This window comes from Python bivittatus, unplaced genomic scaffold (genome assembly GCF_059951505.1).
Source record: "Python bivittatus isolate LINGU-HERP-01145 unplaced genomic scaffold, Pbiv_v1 ctg000430_np1212, whole genome shotgun sequence".
Taxonomy (NCBI): domain Eukaryota; kingdom Metazoa; phylum Chordata; class Lepidosauria; order Squamata; family Pythonidae; genus Python; species Python bivittatus.
The window spans coordinates 4,551,805-4,568,909 of record NW_028277071.1 but is presented as its reverse complement, the minus strand read 5'-3'; the positions used below and the strand labels follow the sequence as shown (position 1 = coordinate 4,568,909).

Genomic DNA, 17,105 nt, shown 5'->3' with positions numbered 1-17,105 from the left:
TGGCGTCATATCTTTTAGCCTTTTAACATTGTCCATGGGGTTTTCTTGGCAAGGATACTGGAGTGGTTTGCCATTTCCTTCTCCAGTGGACCACATTTTGTCAGAACTCTCTGTCATGACCTGTCCGTCTTGGGTGGCCCTGCACGGTATAGCTCATGGCTTCACTGAGTTACGCAAGTCCCTTCTCCACGACAAGACAGTTATCCATGAAGGGGAAAAAGAATATACTTATAATTTAAATTATGGTGAACAAAGTCACAGATTAGTTATAGAAAGCAAAATAAAAACTAGTGAGCTGGCCAAAGAAGGATATGGAGGCTGCTGATGTGAAGACCCAGAAGCTCCTCACAATGTATGGAGGTTTCCACCCCAAGTCCAACACCCAGAGATTGTACACCAGACCCAAAGAGGGCGGGCGGGGGCTGATGAGTGTCAAAGCCACTGCCCTGGACAAAACCTGGAGCATCCAGGAGTACATCAGTAAGATGGCACGCAAAGATGAGCTGCTAAGAGAATGTCTGAGGCAGCAGCAGACATGGGAAGAAGTTCAAGTGGAGGACATACCATGGCAAGACAAGCCCTTGAATGGGATGTACCATCAACAGATAGCTGAGCTGGCTGACATTGGGAAATCCTATCAGTGGCTGGAAAGGGCTGAACTAAAAGACAGCACTGAGGTGCTGATCATAGCAGCACAAGAATAGGCTCTAAGCACCAGATCCATAGAAGCAGGGATCTACCACACTAGACAAGACCCAAGGGCAGATTGTACAAAGAGGACTCAAAGGCAGTGCAACACATAGTGGCAGAGTGTACAATGTAGGCAGGAACAGCATATACCGAACAGCACAACCAAGTAGCTGGCATTGTGTACAGGAACATCTGCACAGTGTATGGACTAGACACTCCCAAGTCAAGAAGGGAGATTCCACAGGAGGTCATGGAGAATAACAGAGCTAATATCCTGTGGGACTTCCAGATCCAGATCCAGATGGACAGGCAGGTACTGGCCAATCAACCAGACATTGTGGTAGTAGACAAAGACCAGAAGACAGTGGTGTTGATAGATGTATCAGTGCCAAGTGAAGGAAGAAGGAGTATGAGAAGCTGGAGAAGTACCAGGCCCTGAAGGAAGAACTAGAGAAGATGTGGAAAGTAAAGGCCAAAGTGGTCCCAGTGGTGGTAGGAGCACTCAGGGCTGTGACTCCTAAGCTGGGAGAGTGGCTCCAACAGATCCCAGGAACAACCTCAGAGCTCTCTGTCCAGAAGAGTGCAGTGCTAGGAACAGCTAAGATACAGCGCAGAGCCCTCAGACTCCCAGGCCTCTGATAGAGGGCCCAAGATTGAGGAAGACACGTACCACCCATAGGGGTTAGAGGGGAATTTTTAAAAAATTTTTATGTATATATTAGATTCAGGCATTCCAACATCTTGTCCTGTTTTAGCATTGCTATGACCATGTTCATGTCATTCAATTACATCAAATTTTTGCTCTAACATAATAGTGACCCTCTTTTTTAAACTTGTACTGTTTTTGTCTGACAGAATCTTCCTTTTTTCCATTTTGCACACATGAAGATTAGCAGCATCTAAAAACCCAATTGCAATTGCTCATGCACTAGCCTCAATTGTACATGCGCTACCTTTGCATTAATTGAATTTTGGGTACCATTAAATGCGACCTAGTATCGATTTACAATAGGGGGATGTAGTGGCGCAGCGGCTTAATGACGCTGAAAGTTGCCGGCCAGAAATGTTCGACGCTTCAGTGGTTCGAGTCCAACCTTCGCGTTAACAGGGTGAGCTCCTGTTTCCTCCCCAGTTCCTGTCAACCCAACAGTTCGAAAACTCACGTGAGTAGATAAATGGGTACTCTCACTCCGGTGGGAGGAAAAATGCTGGCGGCCCCTTGCAAAAGGAGTCAGGAGCAGTTGCCGGTAAGCGCAAAACCGCGCTCGCCCGAAAAGGGCGCAAAGCAATGGAAACTCCACCTCCTGGGCTCTGCTCTAGGAAGGAGGCTCTGGCAAACCACTTCCGAAACACCTTGCCTTGAAAACTGCAAGGACTCATCCAAGCAGTCACTGCAGAGTCGGTAACGACTGAGCACAGATTAAAAAAAAAATCTATTTACAATTTGCACTAAACTGAATATCACATTATTTGAACTCGCACTAAGCGCGTCTTACCTGTATCAAATTAACAAAGATCACACATTCTACTTCTCCATTTTTCTATCTCTGTGTTTTTGTCTAAATATTTATATTTTTAAAATACTCTCCCCCTTTGTGGTAGACCATTCTCTTCCCTTCTAAAGTGAACATGAGAAGCTGCTTTTCAAGACACGTTACTAATTTCCTTAGCTAAAGAGATGAAAATCTTTAGATATATGATTAACTTCTCTATAATTATCAAATTACCTATGATTCCCAGTATATCTTTTCCAGATCCCTAGGGTCAAGTTGATGCTATTATTCACCATAACAATCAAAGCTGAGTCTGAAGGTACTGAATGCTTTGTCAGTTTCACCACTGATGAAGAAGACATTTTGTCTCCAGCCAAGCGGGTCAGAACTTTCTATTGGGGCATGTTCAGACTATAGATATAGGATTATGTCTTTTATAAAACTTTGTTCCACCCTGCTTGTTGGTGTTCTTCCATAATCAATTTCTATTTGCTTTCATAAACCAATTTCTGCCAGATGTTCATAAGAGGCAAATAAATCAAACAAGATTCTATCACAGCGTTGAGTGATATCAGACTGTGCTACGCAAAGACATCTGAATGCCAATGCAGAAGAGAAAACTGGCACACAGCAGAAGAATTTCATGCAAGGTGGTGGCAATCATAGTGTCATTATTAGTATCAATGCCTCAAGCAGTGTGCAGGCTTCCCGGTGTTAACTGCAATATTATTGAGCCTCTCCCTATTCTTCACAAGTACTCTCAGCCTGGAGATATCACCATTGCTGGCATTATCTCTCAAGTCTACACGTTTTCCAATCCAATTCTCTTTGATTGTCACCCTTCTGATGAACTTCAAGATGAAGTGATGTAAGTTTATCATTCGTTCTGTGAAATGAATTCTACCCCAACAGTCATTCACATGCACACAGGGTGATTTAGTTCAAACTATCCGAATATATTACATTCACATATGCCTTCATCTTCAGTAAGAGGATATTAGATCTTCTTTTCTTATTTGGTCAACTACTCAGTTAGTTACTTATTCAATTCTCTGGCTGCCCAACTCACAGTGTGATTTTTGTAATTATTATTATTGTTACCAAATGTCTGTTTTCTAAGTGATATGCTAATGTTACAATAATTAATGAACAAATGAGGTCAACAACTATGTCTAACTATTCTAATTCATTGTTGCTGAGCAAAAGATACTGGAATGTTTATATGGTTCCAGTTTAAGTTACCTGTTTGTAATACCCACTGAATCTAAAGGTCTTATAGCTAGAAGTCCCTTTTTTCACTCACTTCAAGCTACCAAAATAGCTGCTGTAGTTTGATGGAAATAACTGTTCTGAAGTTGATTTGGGGAACATGAATTCATCTAAACTGAAAGAAAGTGTAGATTCCAAGTCAAAGCCAATTTTTTTATGGAATGCAGAGAAAACTAAAGTCATGTTTGCTGATTTAATTATTTTTTTAGTTCATCAAATAATGCTATATAGAACTGAAAACTAACAAGTGTGACACTCTTTAAGAAATAATAATAATAATTATTCTTATTCTTATTCTTATTCTTATTCTTATTCTTATTCTTATTCTTATTCTTATTCTTATTCTTATTCTTATTCTTATTCTTATTCTTATTCTTATTCTTATTCTTATTCTTATTTTCATGACAGGGTTATATTTCAGAGTTACCAGTGTGTTCTAGCCCTGGTGTTTGCTGTAAAGCAGATCAGTGAAAGCCTCCAGATCTTACCCAACCTCACTTTTGGGTTCAACATCTATAATAGCAATTTCAGTCCAAGCAGGACCTTCCTGGCCTCGATGGAACTTCTCTCCATGCACAACACATTCATCCCAAACTACAAATGTGGCTTTGGGAACATTCCTGTAGCAGCAATTGGGGGACCTGACATCTGCCTCCACATAGCAAGCATTTTGTGCCTCTACAAAACTCCACAGGTAATCCAAGGTTCATAGAATATATATATTTCTCAGTTCACATGAGACTCTGTCATGATTCTATGGAAGCCCTTGTGTGCTTGGGAAATGGGAAAGGTGAAGTACAGGATCATGGGAAATCTTTTAATATGCTACTAGGCATTAGGGCTTTAAAAATCCTTCCATTCTGAAGCACAAGTTTTAAAGGATTTCTACAGTATCTATAAATGGCTTCATATTTCTGAAACAAAATAGCGATTATCATTCATTTTCAGAAATGGATACTGTTATTTTCTCCTAGGTTTCATTAATATCAGTCCAAAGTATATGATGGCCACTATGTCTGCCTGTCTGTGACAGGAAGGGGCACCATTTGGGGAAGGCGATTTAGGAGTTGTATGGGTTAAAATGTCCTTAGTATCTGCAAGACGAAAGGTGCTAATTTTTCCTCCTTCTTCCCCCAAACACTTGTTTTAGAGAGAATGACTTATCCAAGAATTTAGATTAAGTGCCAGCAGAAGATATCATGAGTGTTCCTTCACCAAAGGTCCTATTTAGAGCATCTGTAAGATGTCAGAATAACAAGTGTCCAGTTGATTCCTACCTGGGTTACCCTCACTGCATTTGGCCCACATATAATGTTAACGCCTGCTGCAATCAATATGTATGCTGTAACACTCTCATATTCATAATCAATAGTATGATTCTGAAACATCCTGGTGATGAGTCTCTGCTGCAACATCTCAGTAGCTTTTTATGTATCCCTGCATCTGTGCAGACACCCAAAGCTAGCTTTGTCTAACTAAATCTCTGTTCTACGCTTTGCTGAGCAAGGCTAGGAATAAGAGATAGTTTAGATTCTCATAGGAAATAGTTCTGGATATTCATAGGAAACAGATATGAAGTTGGCAAAAGAAGGGAAATCTTAAAATGCCCATGCTGGCCTAGTAACATCAGGGACAATTCTGAGAAGAAGAAGCTTGATTATGAAGGCAATGACTAGTAGTTAAATGGCGACAGTGGATTTAGACAGTTCTAGTGGCTTTCAACATGGCCTTTCTCTAAATCTAGAGAAAGTGTGAATGGTGTTCCCAAAACAGATTGGTGCCTCTTATAAATCCAAAGGCACATCTATTCCTGAGCAGGGGATACTCTACAAAGTTATTTGAGAGTAAGACATGGGGGAAGACTCACCAAAGAACAAAAGAGCCATATGTTCAACAAAGATGACACAGAGGGTGGGTCATAGGATAGATGGAAGAAAGAAGACCAAAAAATACCTGTCAGAGATCATCGGTAAATCCAGTCAGCTGCTAAATCTAGATTGGAATAGTAGGAATTGTATTTAGTAATATAGAGGAGTGCATATATGCTAATTACACACATAAGTTAAGCTCATATCATAATGGGGTAAGTGATGCTCACTTAGATTTGTTCTGAGTCTAAAAATTAGAGAGCTGAACAAAATGATACTTTTTAATTAGAGAGTGTTAGGCTATCAGTTAGGAGGAGGAACTGCTGGAGAAGAATGCAAAACTATTTATAAGGCTTGAAGGCAGGAAACAGAAACTACTTAACTGTCTGATAAATCTTGGCTGAAATTGCTTCTTAAATTACTTTAAGCGAAAAAGACTGGGAGGTCAAGCCTAGTAATCTGTGGGCTCCTCTCTCTTTCATTCAGATCAGTCTTGAACTCATGCCTGTTCCCCATCTCAACCCTGATATATAAATACTTATTAAAAGATCACCATTTGAAACCCAGGTTGGAGCTTGCCTGATACTTAGGAAGAAACAGTAGAATCAGTAAATGTATCATTATTGAAACCAAAGGAGGGACACAGAAACACAGTTGTTGTTTTTGTTTTTGTTGTTGTTGTTAATTTCCACTAGCTCACTTATGGCTCTGCTCCAGTAGTGAATAAAGAAATCCAAGGTGTATTTTTACAACAAATGTTCCCAAAGGAGGCCCTGGTACACCAAGGCATCCTCCAGATACTGACGAATTTTAGGTGGACGTGGATTGGAGTTCTTTCCATGAAAGATGATGCGGGAGAGAAGTTTGTACGGGATGTACTCCCCATGTTTTCTCAGCATGGAATCTGCTTTGATTTTATAGAAACTTTCCCCATCTTGGCTTTTTACAGTGACTTTATGGAAGTGATGGATAAAGGACTCGAAATATACAAAGTTCTCATGAAAAGCACGGCCAATGTAATACTTGTGTATGGAGAAATTCAGACTATGACATTTTTAAAATCGTTTCTCCGTTTTTCAGAAGTGGAAGACGTACCAGTGAGGACCAAAATCTGGGTCATGCCAGCACAAATAGATTTTGCATCAGTATCCTTTAACAGAAACTGGGATATAAGTTTCATCCATGGTGCTTTATCGCTCTCCGTTCAGTCCAAGGAGGTGTTTGGGTTCCAGGAATTTCTTCAAAGCAGAAATCCAACCACAGAACCACAGGATGGATTCATCAGAGACTTTTGGGAGCAGGTGTTTGATTGCTCATTGCTCAACTCGAAAAAGAATAAAGGATCTGAGAGCATTTGTACTGGAGAAGAGAAATTAGAGACTCTTCCTACTTCTACTTTTGAAATTAGCATGACTGGCGACAGCTACAATATGTACAATGCTGCCTATGCTGTAGCACATGCTTTGCAGTCAATGCATTCCTCTAAATCTAAGCAAAGAAATTGGATGGCTTTGGGGAAACATACATTTCAGGACCTACAATCGTGGCAGGTAATGTCTAAAACAGAGAACTTCAGGAAAACTTATAGTATCTATGGTTGTAAATTCTAACTTAAAATCATGAAAAATTCTTCTAAGGAAATGGTTGCTGTAGCATTTACATGGTCAATTTTTGAATATTTAATCTCCAAAAAATTCCATTGGTAGATGGGAGGCATTATAAAATAGATGGGTGGGTGGATGGATAGATAGATGATAGATAGGACCTCCAGTGTTTATAGTACAATTGTAAAGGACACAGTAAACCAATACATAAATATTCATATCAATACTGCATACATATATAATACAGTTCATATCCATCATGCTGTTCAATTTCTGGGCATACACTCTTAATGCAAAATATAAAAAAAGAAAAAAGAAAAAAACGAGAAAATCAAAGATTTTTTTTAAAGAAAAGAAAATACAGCTAACTCTAGTTTGCACTAACTCCATTCACTATACTTCCCTAAAACTTTCACTTTTGGAAACTATACTCCTTCCACCACATGCATGTCTTCATGCACTGCTGTTGACTGTTCTAGATGTCTCACCTCTCTCTTTTTGTGGAGCTGATCATCTCCATCCAATCATGACTTCCTCAGTCTTTCAGTTCCACTCCTTTCATGCATTTGTTTTGCAATTCAGTCCCTGTTCATTCTCTCTATAAGGTAAACCATCTCGAAATATTTATTTGATCATGATCACTCATGGTATTTAATACACATTCATTCAGCGCTCATTCATTCAGAATCCTACCATACATCCTTTTAAAAGATATTATTTGCCTTGTATTCAACTAACTTCTATCTTTTTCCTAACATAGTGTTTGCTGTTCAAGGTAAGCCAGCTCAGGAAACAGATTCCCGGATCCCGGATGGAACTATATCTCCTTTAAAAACAGAATCTTGGAAGCCTGACTGAGTTTTCCCCTCCTTCCCTCTTGTACTCTAGAAAATGAGGAAGGACTCAGCCTCAGCTTTTTTCTCACACTTTCTCTGTTCCTGGGCTTTAGGAATGTGTTTGCAACTGTCATCTATGCTTTGTTTCTCCAAGGTCATCTCCTTGGCTCTCTACACATACCCAATTTTTTTGTTCCTTTGGTAAATGTTAATTTTTTTAGTAAGTGTTCTTCTAAGTCCTGACAAGACCGAATGACTATGTCAGTTTGGGCCCCCTGGATCTGGAGATATTCTATGATTGACTCCCAGTGGGGTTGCATTTTCCCATTCAAGACTTGTCCACAATCTGGATATAAAGCATAAAGCAGGTGGGAGCTGTTGCCAAGAGAGCCTTTGTCTCATGCACCAGTTGTGCCCTTTCTTGGACTGGTATTGGCCCTTCAGACCTCAATTCAAAATTCAAAAATTCATGGTCAAGTTGTGTAATTGGATATCATGACAGGAGAACTACCACATGTTCTACATAGGGCTGCAGTTGAAACCCACCTGGAAGCTATAGCTGGTCCAGAATATGGTGGTGTGGGCAGTGATGGGCATACCACATCGCTGCTTTGCATTGCACTAGTTGCCAGTTGGCTTCCAGTAACAATTCAAGGTGCTGATTGTCACCTATAGATGGCTTAGGGCCTGGTTATTTGAGGGACCATCTATCTCCAATAGTTTCTGCCCACCCAGTAAGATCAGGGCTGAGTGGGCCTGGTCCAGGCCCCTTCAGTTAAACAACATAATTTCTCAGCACCTAAGAAGTGCACCTTCTCTGCTGCAGCGCCTTCCCTCTGGAATAGAATCCCTCCAGAGGACTGGTCACTATTCTGGAAGTTATTGAAAACCTGGCTTTGCTCCCAGCATTGGGGTAGGATGGTTATTTTTTTCCCTTTTATTGTAATGTTATAAATCTTAATATATTGTATTATTTCAATGCAGTTTTCAATGTAGTAATATTTATGCAACATGATTAAAATTATGAACATTCTATTATTTAGAAAGCTTGACGTATTGAAGGTAAAAAGAGACAAGTAAAAAAAATGCTATCAATATTAATTGTAGTTTTGATTGATTATGTGCCATCAAGTCATTTTCAAATCCTAGAGACCACCTAGATAGATTTTCACCATGATGATCTATCCCTAATCTGTTCTTTCAAATCTCCCAATGGAGCAGTCATCACCACTGTAACTGAGTCCATCCACCTTGCTGCTGGTTGTCCTCTTTTTCCCTTGCTTTCCACCTTTCCCAGCATTAGAGCCTTTTTCAGAGAGATGAGTCTTCTTATAATGTGTCCAAAGTAGGATAATTTGAGCCTGGTCCTTTGTGCCTCAAGTGAGGACTCTGGATTGACTTGTTTGATGATCTATCAGTTTGTTTTCTTGGCTGCCATGTTATTTTTAGGAGTCTTCTCCAAGACCAAAGTTCAAAGGCATCAATACTCTTCCTATCCTGCTTCTTTTGCTTCCATAGAGTGCCACAGGGAATACCATGATTCTGATCTCTGTAGGCACAGACACATCATGCCATCTGAATATCTTTTCCAAGGCCTTCATGGCTGCTCTACTGCGTCTGTGGCATATTTCTTGATTGCTTGTTCCTCTAGTCTTGATGGTGATCCTAAAGTACAGAAGATATCCACCACTTCTATATCTTCATTATCAATTCTAAGGCTGGTTATTGTACCTGTTGTCATTAGTTTGGTCTTCTTCATAGTTTAGTCGCATTTTTTTTCACTGTGCTCTTTGACTTTTAGTACTAGGGCTTGCAGATCCTTTGCATTTTCTGCTATCAGGGTGGGGTCATTAGCATATCACAGGTTATTGATGTTTCTTCCTCTAATTTTAAAATCACACTCATCTTCTTCCAATCCAGCTTCCCTTAATATATATTCCACATATAGGTTGAATAAATAAGGGGACACTATACAGCCTTATCCCATTCTATTGCCAGCCTGGAGCTTGTTCATTTCACCATGTTCAGTCTATACTGTGGCTTCCTGATCTGTATATTAGTTTTGTATGAGGACAACGAGATGTTCTGGGCTTTCCATTTTATGAGCACATTCAACAGCTTGACATGATTGACACAACTGAAGGCATTTGTATAATCAGTGAAGCCCATACTGACTCACTTTTGGTATTTTTTGGCTTTCTGAATTATCCAATGTGTATTGGCAATAATATTTCAGACTTTTCTAAAGCCAGCTTAAACATCTGGCATCTCTTTTTCCATGTAGGGTTCAAATATGCATGGGGTGAGATGCTAGTATGGAAAATTAAGGATATGTTATGATAGTTTGTACACTCTGTAAAGTCTGCTTTCTTTGGTACTAGCACATAGATTGACTTCCCTCCAATCTGTTGGTCACTGTATCATTCTCCAGATTTGCTGACATAGCTTGGTTAGAACCATGATGGATTCTTCTTCTGTAGCTTGCCATATTTCAGTGGGTATTCAGTGGGTATTCCAACTTGGTAATGACCAGAGTGTTGATCTAACTTCATCTTCTAAATTTAGGTTATTGTAAGTAAGGAATATCTTCTAAGGTATCTTGGATGTTGAAATCTCTACTGTGTATACTGTCATATACTCCTTCCATCTTCCTTTGATCTCCTTTGAATCAGTTACTATCTGTCCATTGGTGTCCTCTGGCATACCAATTTGAGGTTGAAACCTCCTTCTGAATTCAGAAATCTTTTGAAAGACTTTACTTTTTTTACCATGTCTGTTTCCATCTTCAGTGTCTTTACAGATGTTGTAATACTGCTTTTTCTCTCTTCTAACAGGTCTCTGAAACTCTTTAAGTTCTGTTCTGCAAATTTTGTCTTTCTTTACTTTGGCTTCTCTTCTCTTCTTGGCAATTTCCATAATTTGTTCTGACATCCACTTTGCCTTCTTCTCTTCATTTCTGGCAGTCTCTTTTCACATTCATCCTTAACAGCTACTTTAAGTTCATTCTATAATTCCTCTGGTTCTCTGTCAATGAAATTCAGAACTAAATCTGTAGTTTAGGATATCAATATTGAAGACATAATTTGACTTTTCATCCAAAGTTGAGTATAATACTAAAAAAGAACCACTGCAATTCACATCAAAGTATTAGTTATATAATAATAGTTTCAGTCTTCAACTAATTACTTAATATTAAGATCTCCATTGTATTGTTACTTAGTGTGTATATGTGTGTGTGTGTTTATATATTGAGAAAAGGAAATAAGAGATGAATGAAACAAACATACCTAAAAAGTAGGGGGAAAAATAAAGTAATAAGAATAAGGATAAAAAAAAGAAAAACTATTTATTTCTGACTCTCCCCTCTTTGTATATTTGCTGATTTGCAATATTTGTAAGCATTCATGACCCATTAAAAGCCGTACTATAAGTGGTTATATTTACCATTCTGCGCAATATGTTGTATGTATGGAAGGGGTGTAATGATTGTTGATCCTGTGGTTTTTTTGGGGTGGGAGGTGTTCTTTGACTGCTGTGTTTGTCCTTCCAGATGTTCAGGATTTTTTTTTTCACGATTATTCTTTCTGTTTTTATTGTCTTTTATTTCATACCCTTAGCCACCCAGAGTCATGCAGAGTCAGGTGGCTTATAAAATTAAATAAATAGATAGAATGATTTCACCCATCCTTTATGATTTCTCTCTTTGTGCCTCTCTCCAATTTAGCTGCACCCTTTTTTGAGAAGTGTCTCCTTCAACAATAGTGTGGGTGAAAAGATCTCCTTTGACAAAAATGGAGAATTTATTGGAGGATTTGATGTTATAAACTGGATCACTTTTCCAAACCAATCATTTTGTAAGGTGAAAGTAGGAAAGATAGACCCCTTTGCTCCTCCAGACAAAGCCTTCAATATTCATCTTGGGTCTATCATATGGCCAAAAAGCTTTAATCAGGTTAGAGACATATGCTTTTGTCTTGATTCAGTTAAGCAACACAAAAAACATCCAATCTTGTTGAAAATAGTTTCTTAGTTTCATTTCTGAGTTGCATTCAACTATTTCTGATGTATTTATATCCTCTTTCAAGAAGCAAATAGGCTCAAATTTGGCTTATTGTGTTCTCTCAGCCTACTACTTGCTAATTTGTCTGCTTAAAAACACAACCCTAGAGATTAAGCAATGAACCTTTGATTTGTAGTTGCAGAAAGACAGAAGCAAAGTTCCACAATCATGTAATGGTTATCTCTAAGTAGATCTTTCTCAGTAATCTGTAATCTTTGTAATCTGAAAATAAATAAATAAAAATAGATCTTCATATTTGATCCTCTACCTTCCCTCAGATAAGGGAAGGGCCATTCTAGCCATAATTTTGAAATAAAACTACAATCTGATGTCCTTTTTCTATAATGCATCATCTTCCAGTAATTCTAGGTTGCATGCATAACGCCTGTTGTGCCCTGGCCACGATGGCCAGATCTTGCTATATATATATACAGAACTACATGTTGATGCATATAAAACTGTGCTGTTGTTTTCCACTAATCTGAAACACTAACCTTATTTACCTAATTAATCTGCTTGGATATTGAATATTGCAATGCCCTGTCCTAGAAATGTTTCACAGGAAGTTTGACACTTTTATTTATTGTAGTAAATTTGTTATGGAGAGGCTGCAAGATACTTTCAATAAGCTATACAGGGAGACATATTGTCAAGACATCAGTGGCAAACATATAACATTTGACCCAAATTTATTTTATATGAATAAAAGATACCAAGAATACTGCAGATTCCAACAGTCTATTGCCATTTTGTTTTGGTTATTAAACTAATAAGCATTGCAAGCTTTTGTAATTCATCTATACTAAACTGATGATTTTCAGCATTAAGTAAAGGTGAAGTCTGTTATATCTCTCTCTGTCTTTATTCTTGTTCCTTCTGGAATAGGCACACCCCATTTCTTTGTGTAATAATCATTGCCCTAGAGGGTATAGGAAGACCAAGAAGGAAGGGAAGCCATTTTGTTGTTATGATTGCCTTCCATGTCCAGAAGGGAAGATTTCAACTGAAGAGGGTAAGAGGTACCACGTACAGAGGTTTTTAAAAAAGAAAAAAAAGGTAATGGGAGTGAATTAGCTTGTGAACAGATGTGTGCCTCGATACGTAATCTCTTCAATTGTGAAGGTATTCACAAGACAAAAGTAATATGAGTTAATAAAGATATTCTGAATTCAGATATAAACATGGGGGGAGGGGTGTAGGAAAAGGTCTTATCAGGGGTAGAGGGCATAGGGAGGGGTCTTGAGGGACAGGAGGAAGAGCTGCTACCAAGACAATGGTCAGATAAAAGGGGCCTGAGTCAGATGCCAGAAATTAACTTGAGTAAATATCTTAGACCGGTCTCTTCCTAGCTCACAAAGATGGAGAGAGGGAGAGGGGAAGTGCATTCAGGCTTGAAAGATTCTCTTACTAGAGCTTTAGAAGAAAAGTAGCACTGACCTTCATGGGATTGGTTTCCTTGTCTGATCTACCTTGAAAGGCTGTCAGTAGATGATATCCAAAAAGAGAATACTGAAATCTCAAGGCTTACATTTTTCTATTCAGACTGGAATAAGTCTTCATATAAATGCCATTTAGTATTACAATTCAGGTCATACTAATCAGTCTGAACTCATAGTCTCCAAATTCCTACTTTAACTGCTACCTCAGACTGGGTATCAGGCCAAACACAGCACCTGTGTGTGCACCTGTGCTTAATTGTAAGGCTTCTGCACCAGAGCTTTCTAATACTCTGGTCCTGTTCAACAATCCTGAAGTAATTAATTTACTGCTGTCACAGGGGCACACATTGGGATGATGGGATAAAGTATCATGGATTTTTTTTTCCCTTCCGGATGATATGAAGTGGGTCATAGTTTGACCCTTCAATTCCATGTACTGTGGGAATTGTCTCTGGCAAAATAAAATTCATTCATGTTAACTGATTTGTTCCTTTGATCTCATTTTTATTTCAATATGTCAGGCTGAGCCCCTCATGGCCATGTTCTATAATAGCAGGTATGTGTTGATTAGTGTAACACAATATAAACAGAACTTTGGTGATTGCTTTTAGATACACAGGGCTGTTCTTCATGTCCTGAAGATCAATACCCAAATGACAACAAAGATTCATGCCTCCACAAAGTTATAACTTTCTTATCATATGAAGAACCACTGGGGATGAGCTCGGCTATTTGTGCTCTTTCTTGTTCTTTGATCACAATTTTAGTGCTCAAGACCTTCATTCAACACAGGGACACTCCCATCGTCAAAGCCAACAACAGGAACCTCACCTACATTATCCTCACCTCCCTCCTGCTCTCTTTCCTTTCTGTTTTGCTATTTATTGGGAGACCCAATCAAGTTGTGTGTCTTCTTCGACAACCAGCCCTTGGCATGATCTTCTCAGTGGCGGTTTCCGGGTTGTTGGCCAAAACCATTGTGGTGGTCCTAGCGTTCATGGCCACCATGCCTGGGTCTAAAATGAGGAGATGGGTGGGGAAAAGAATGGTGAGCTCCATCGTTCTTTCCTGCTCTCTGGTTCAAGCCACCATTTGTGCCTCATGGCTAATGACATTCCCACCATACCCAGACTTTGATAAGCACTCAATGTCTCAAGAGATTGTACTAGAATGCAATGAAGGATCGGTGACCATGTTTTTCTCTGTCTTGGGCTTTATGGGCTTCTTGGCCATTGTCAGCTTCTCTGCTGCTTTTCTAGCTCGGAAACTCCCTGACAGTTTCAATGAAGCCAAATTCATCACCTTCAGCATGTTTGTCTTCTGCAATGTTTGGTTGTCCTTTGTTCCCAGCTACTTGAGTACCAAAGGAAAATATATGGTGGCTGTGGAGATCTTCTCCATCTTATCCTCCGGTGCTGGCTTATTGGGTTGTATCTTTGCCCCCAAATGCTTTATCATCCTGCTTAGACCTGAACTGAACAGCAAGCATTTGCTCATGAAGAAGCAATATTGAAATCCTTAATCACTGCAAATGCCAGTGGAAATGGAAGTGGGATGAGAGGAAAGGAGATATCATGAAACACCTCCTCAAAGTCCATCACCCTGTTATCATGGCACAAACAATTTCATCAAGGCCAATTCAAATGCTTATCACATTTTCATGAATTCTATTATATTTTTTATCTCTGTGAATAATGTGAATTTTTCAATACAGTACTGAATATACAGTTTTAGGCAGGTGTGAAAAAATGCTGTAAAGTAAGAATGCTTTCAAAAATATATAATTGTTTATGTTTATCAATTTAGAAAATGCAAAGTGAATGAACAGAAAAAAAATCTAAATCATGTCAATATTTGGTGTGACTACCCTTTTGTGATGGAAGGCATGAGTGGGGAGGATTCTTGAATGGAGCTTCAAGGTTACAGGGAGCGGCGGGGGGGAGACATTCCAAGGAAAACATCTCCTCAGCCCCCAGCTGGACTGTGTCAAAGTCAAGAGAAAGAGACTCCTGATGTCAGGTTCAGCTCAGGAATCACAACGAGACTGTCCAGAAATCAGTTCAGCTTCTTTATTATTTATTAGCTTGCACCTAATAGACAGAATCATGCCTAACCCTAACCCTAATCCCCCCAATGACAGAAACTATAACCATCATGCCCTTAGGGAGGGGCCAGACTCTTTCTCTTGACTTCATGGCATTTGCTCATGAAGAAGTAGTATCTTAATTACTGCTACCAAGGAGAAATACAAATGCCAGTGGAAATGGAAGTAGGGTGAGAAGAAAGGAGAAATCATGAAACACATCCTCAAAGTCCATCACACTCTCATCATGGCACAAAGTATTTCATCAAGACAAATCAAAGTGCATCTCACATTTTGATGAATTCTATTCTATTTCTTATCTCTGTGAATAATGTGAATTTTTGAATTCATGCTGTGTGATATATTCAATTTTCTTTCAATATTTTAAGGAATGGAGCCATTTAAGGCAGCTGGAAGGTAGTACTAATATGACTTCATAGATCCAGTGCCTCAAAAGCCCCTCAAATGTTTTCTAATCTCTCTTGGGTGAGGAATGTTGGAGGAAAAAGCTGAAATGTGAAGCATGCATCTATATAAGGATTTTAGTATTATGTACTGCATTGTAAAGATCATCACTCCTGTACGGTTTGATTCTGCCTGCAATAAAGCTGCTTATTTAGGCAAGAGAATTGACAGTCTAATTCCATTAATCCAGAACTGCTTGGGTAAGGATGGAATCTCAAGGATTTGTTGTACAATTTGGATGGGACAGGAAGATAGCATTGTTTTATTTTTTTCCCCCATCTCTAACCTCAAACCCTAAATGTGAGAAATCAGAATTTAATTCTTGTGCTGTCTTAAAGAAGTCCTATGTGTGCATCATTAGAATCTCTCCGCATTACGCATTAATGTCCTATTGTTTTCCTACTTCCAATAAATCTACAAACCATCACAGTTTTTGGGGAGGGAAGAATTATGGAAAAAAGATGTCCTAAATGCTATGGATCTGGATTAAGGAAAGCTCCAGCTGCCAAAAGGTCAGAGGCTGGAAAAATCCAAAATTCAGTGTAGCCAAGACATGGGACCAATGCATCAATATTTAGTTATTCCTCCTCCTCTGCAGATAGAGAAGGCTCTGAAAACCAATTGCTGGACCCAGTAGTTTCTTTGGGTGCCATCTTCCGCAATTCGTTCAATGTGGGGTAACATTTCCAAGGGCTTCAACTGGATTCCATTTATTCAATTCAATAAAAAGCTCAATGAAGGTACCCATCATGAACAGGATGAGTTGACAGGATTTTGTAAGTGTTAGACAATGTTCCTTTTCATTTGATCTTTGAATCATAAGTGAGTGAATCTTTTCACAGCCCTGTCTACATAAATTTCTTTTTTTCCTGCATTATCAGTCAACCATCTAATGAGGTAGTGCCTTGGGGAGAGAGGGTTTCACATCACTTTTTCTTTGGATTCCAGAATTGGACAAGGACTCTCCTCCAAAATGTATGAAAATTTTATCAGTATCTTTGAGTATCTTCCTTACCTGCTCAAAGAGTGGAAGAAAAATTTTAACATACGGTACAGAGGTAGCTCTTGGGTCTAACACAATGATCCACAGATGTTATTGGCTTGTTCTTTGTCCCTGGTGGGCTTTAGGAGAGGTTGAAACCTCTCTTTGAAGTTCATCCTGTATCTGATCAGATCCAATTGCATGTCTGGAAATAGTGCCTTACTTCATAAAAGAATGTGAATGGATCCACTTTGAAATCTCCTGACTCCAACCCTGGAGATGACATCTTACAGAGATGCTGGAAACTGACAGTTAC

The 17,105-nt window shown here is 39.0% G+C and overlaps 1 protein-coding gene across 1 annotated transcript; it reads left to right on the top strand.

The window, feature by feature from the left end:
• Positions 1–2,866: 2,866 nt before the first annotated feature.
• LOC112542957 (vomeronasal type-2 receptor 26-like) lies at positions 2,867–14,772 on the top strand. Its single transcript, XM_088144126.1, has 6 exons — positions 2,867–3,051; positions 3,861–4,146; positions 6,016–6,870; positions 11,485–11,712; positions 12,706–12,832; positions 13,871–14,772. The coding sequence occupies exons 1-6, from the start codon at positions 2,867–2,869 to the stop codon at positions 14,770–14,772; spliced, it is 2,583 nt and encodes an 860-aa protein (XP_088000252.1).
• Positions 14,773–17,105: the final 2,333 nt, after the last annotated feature.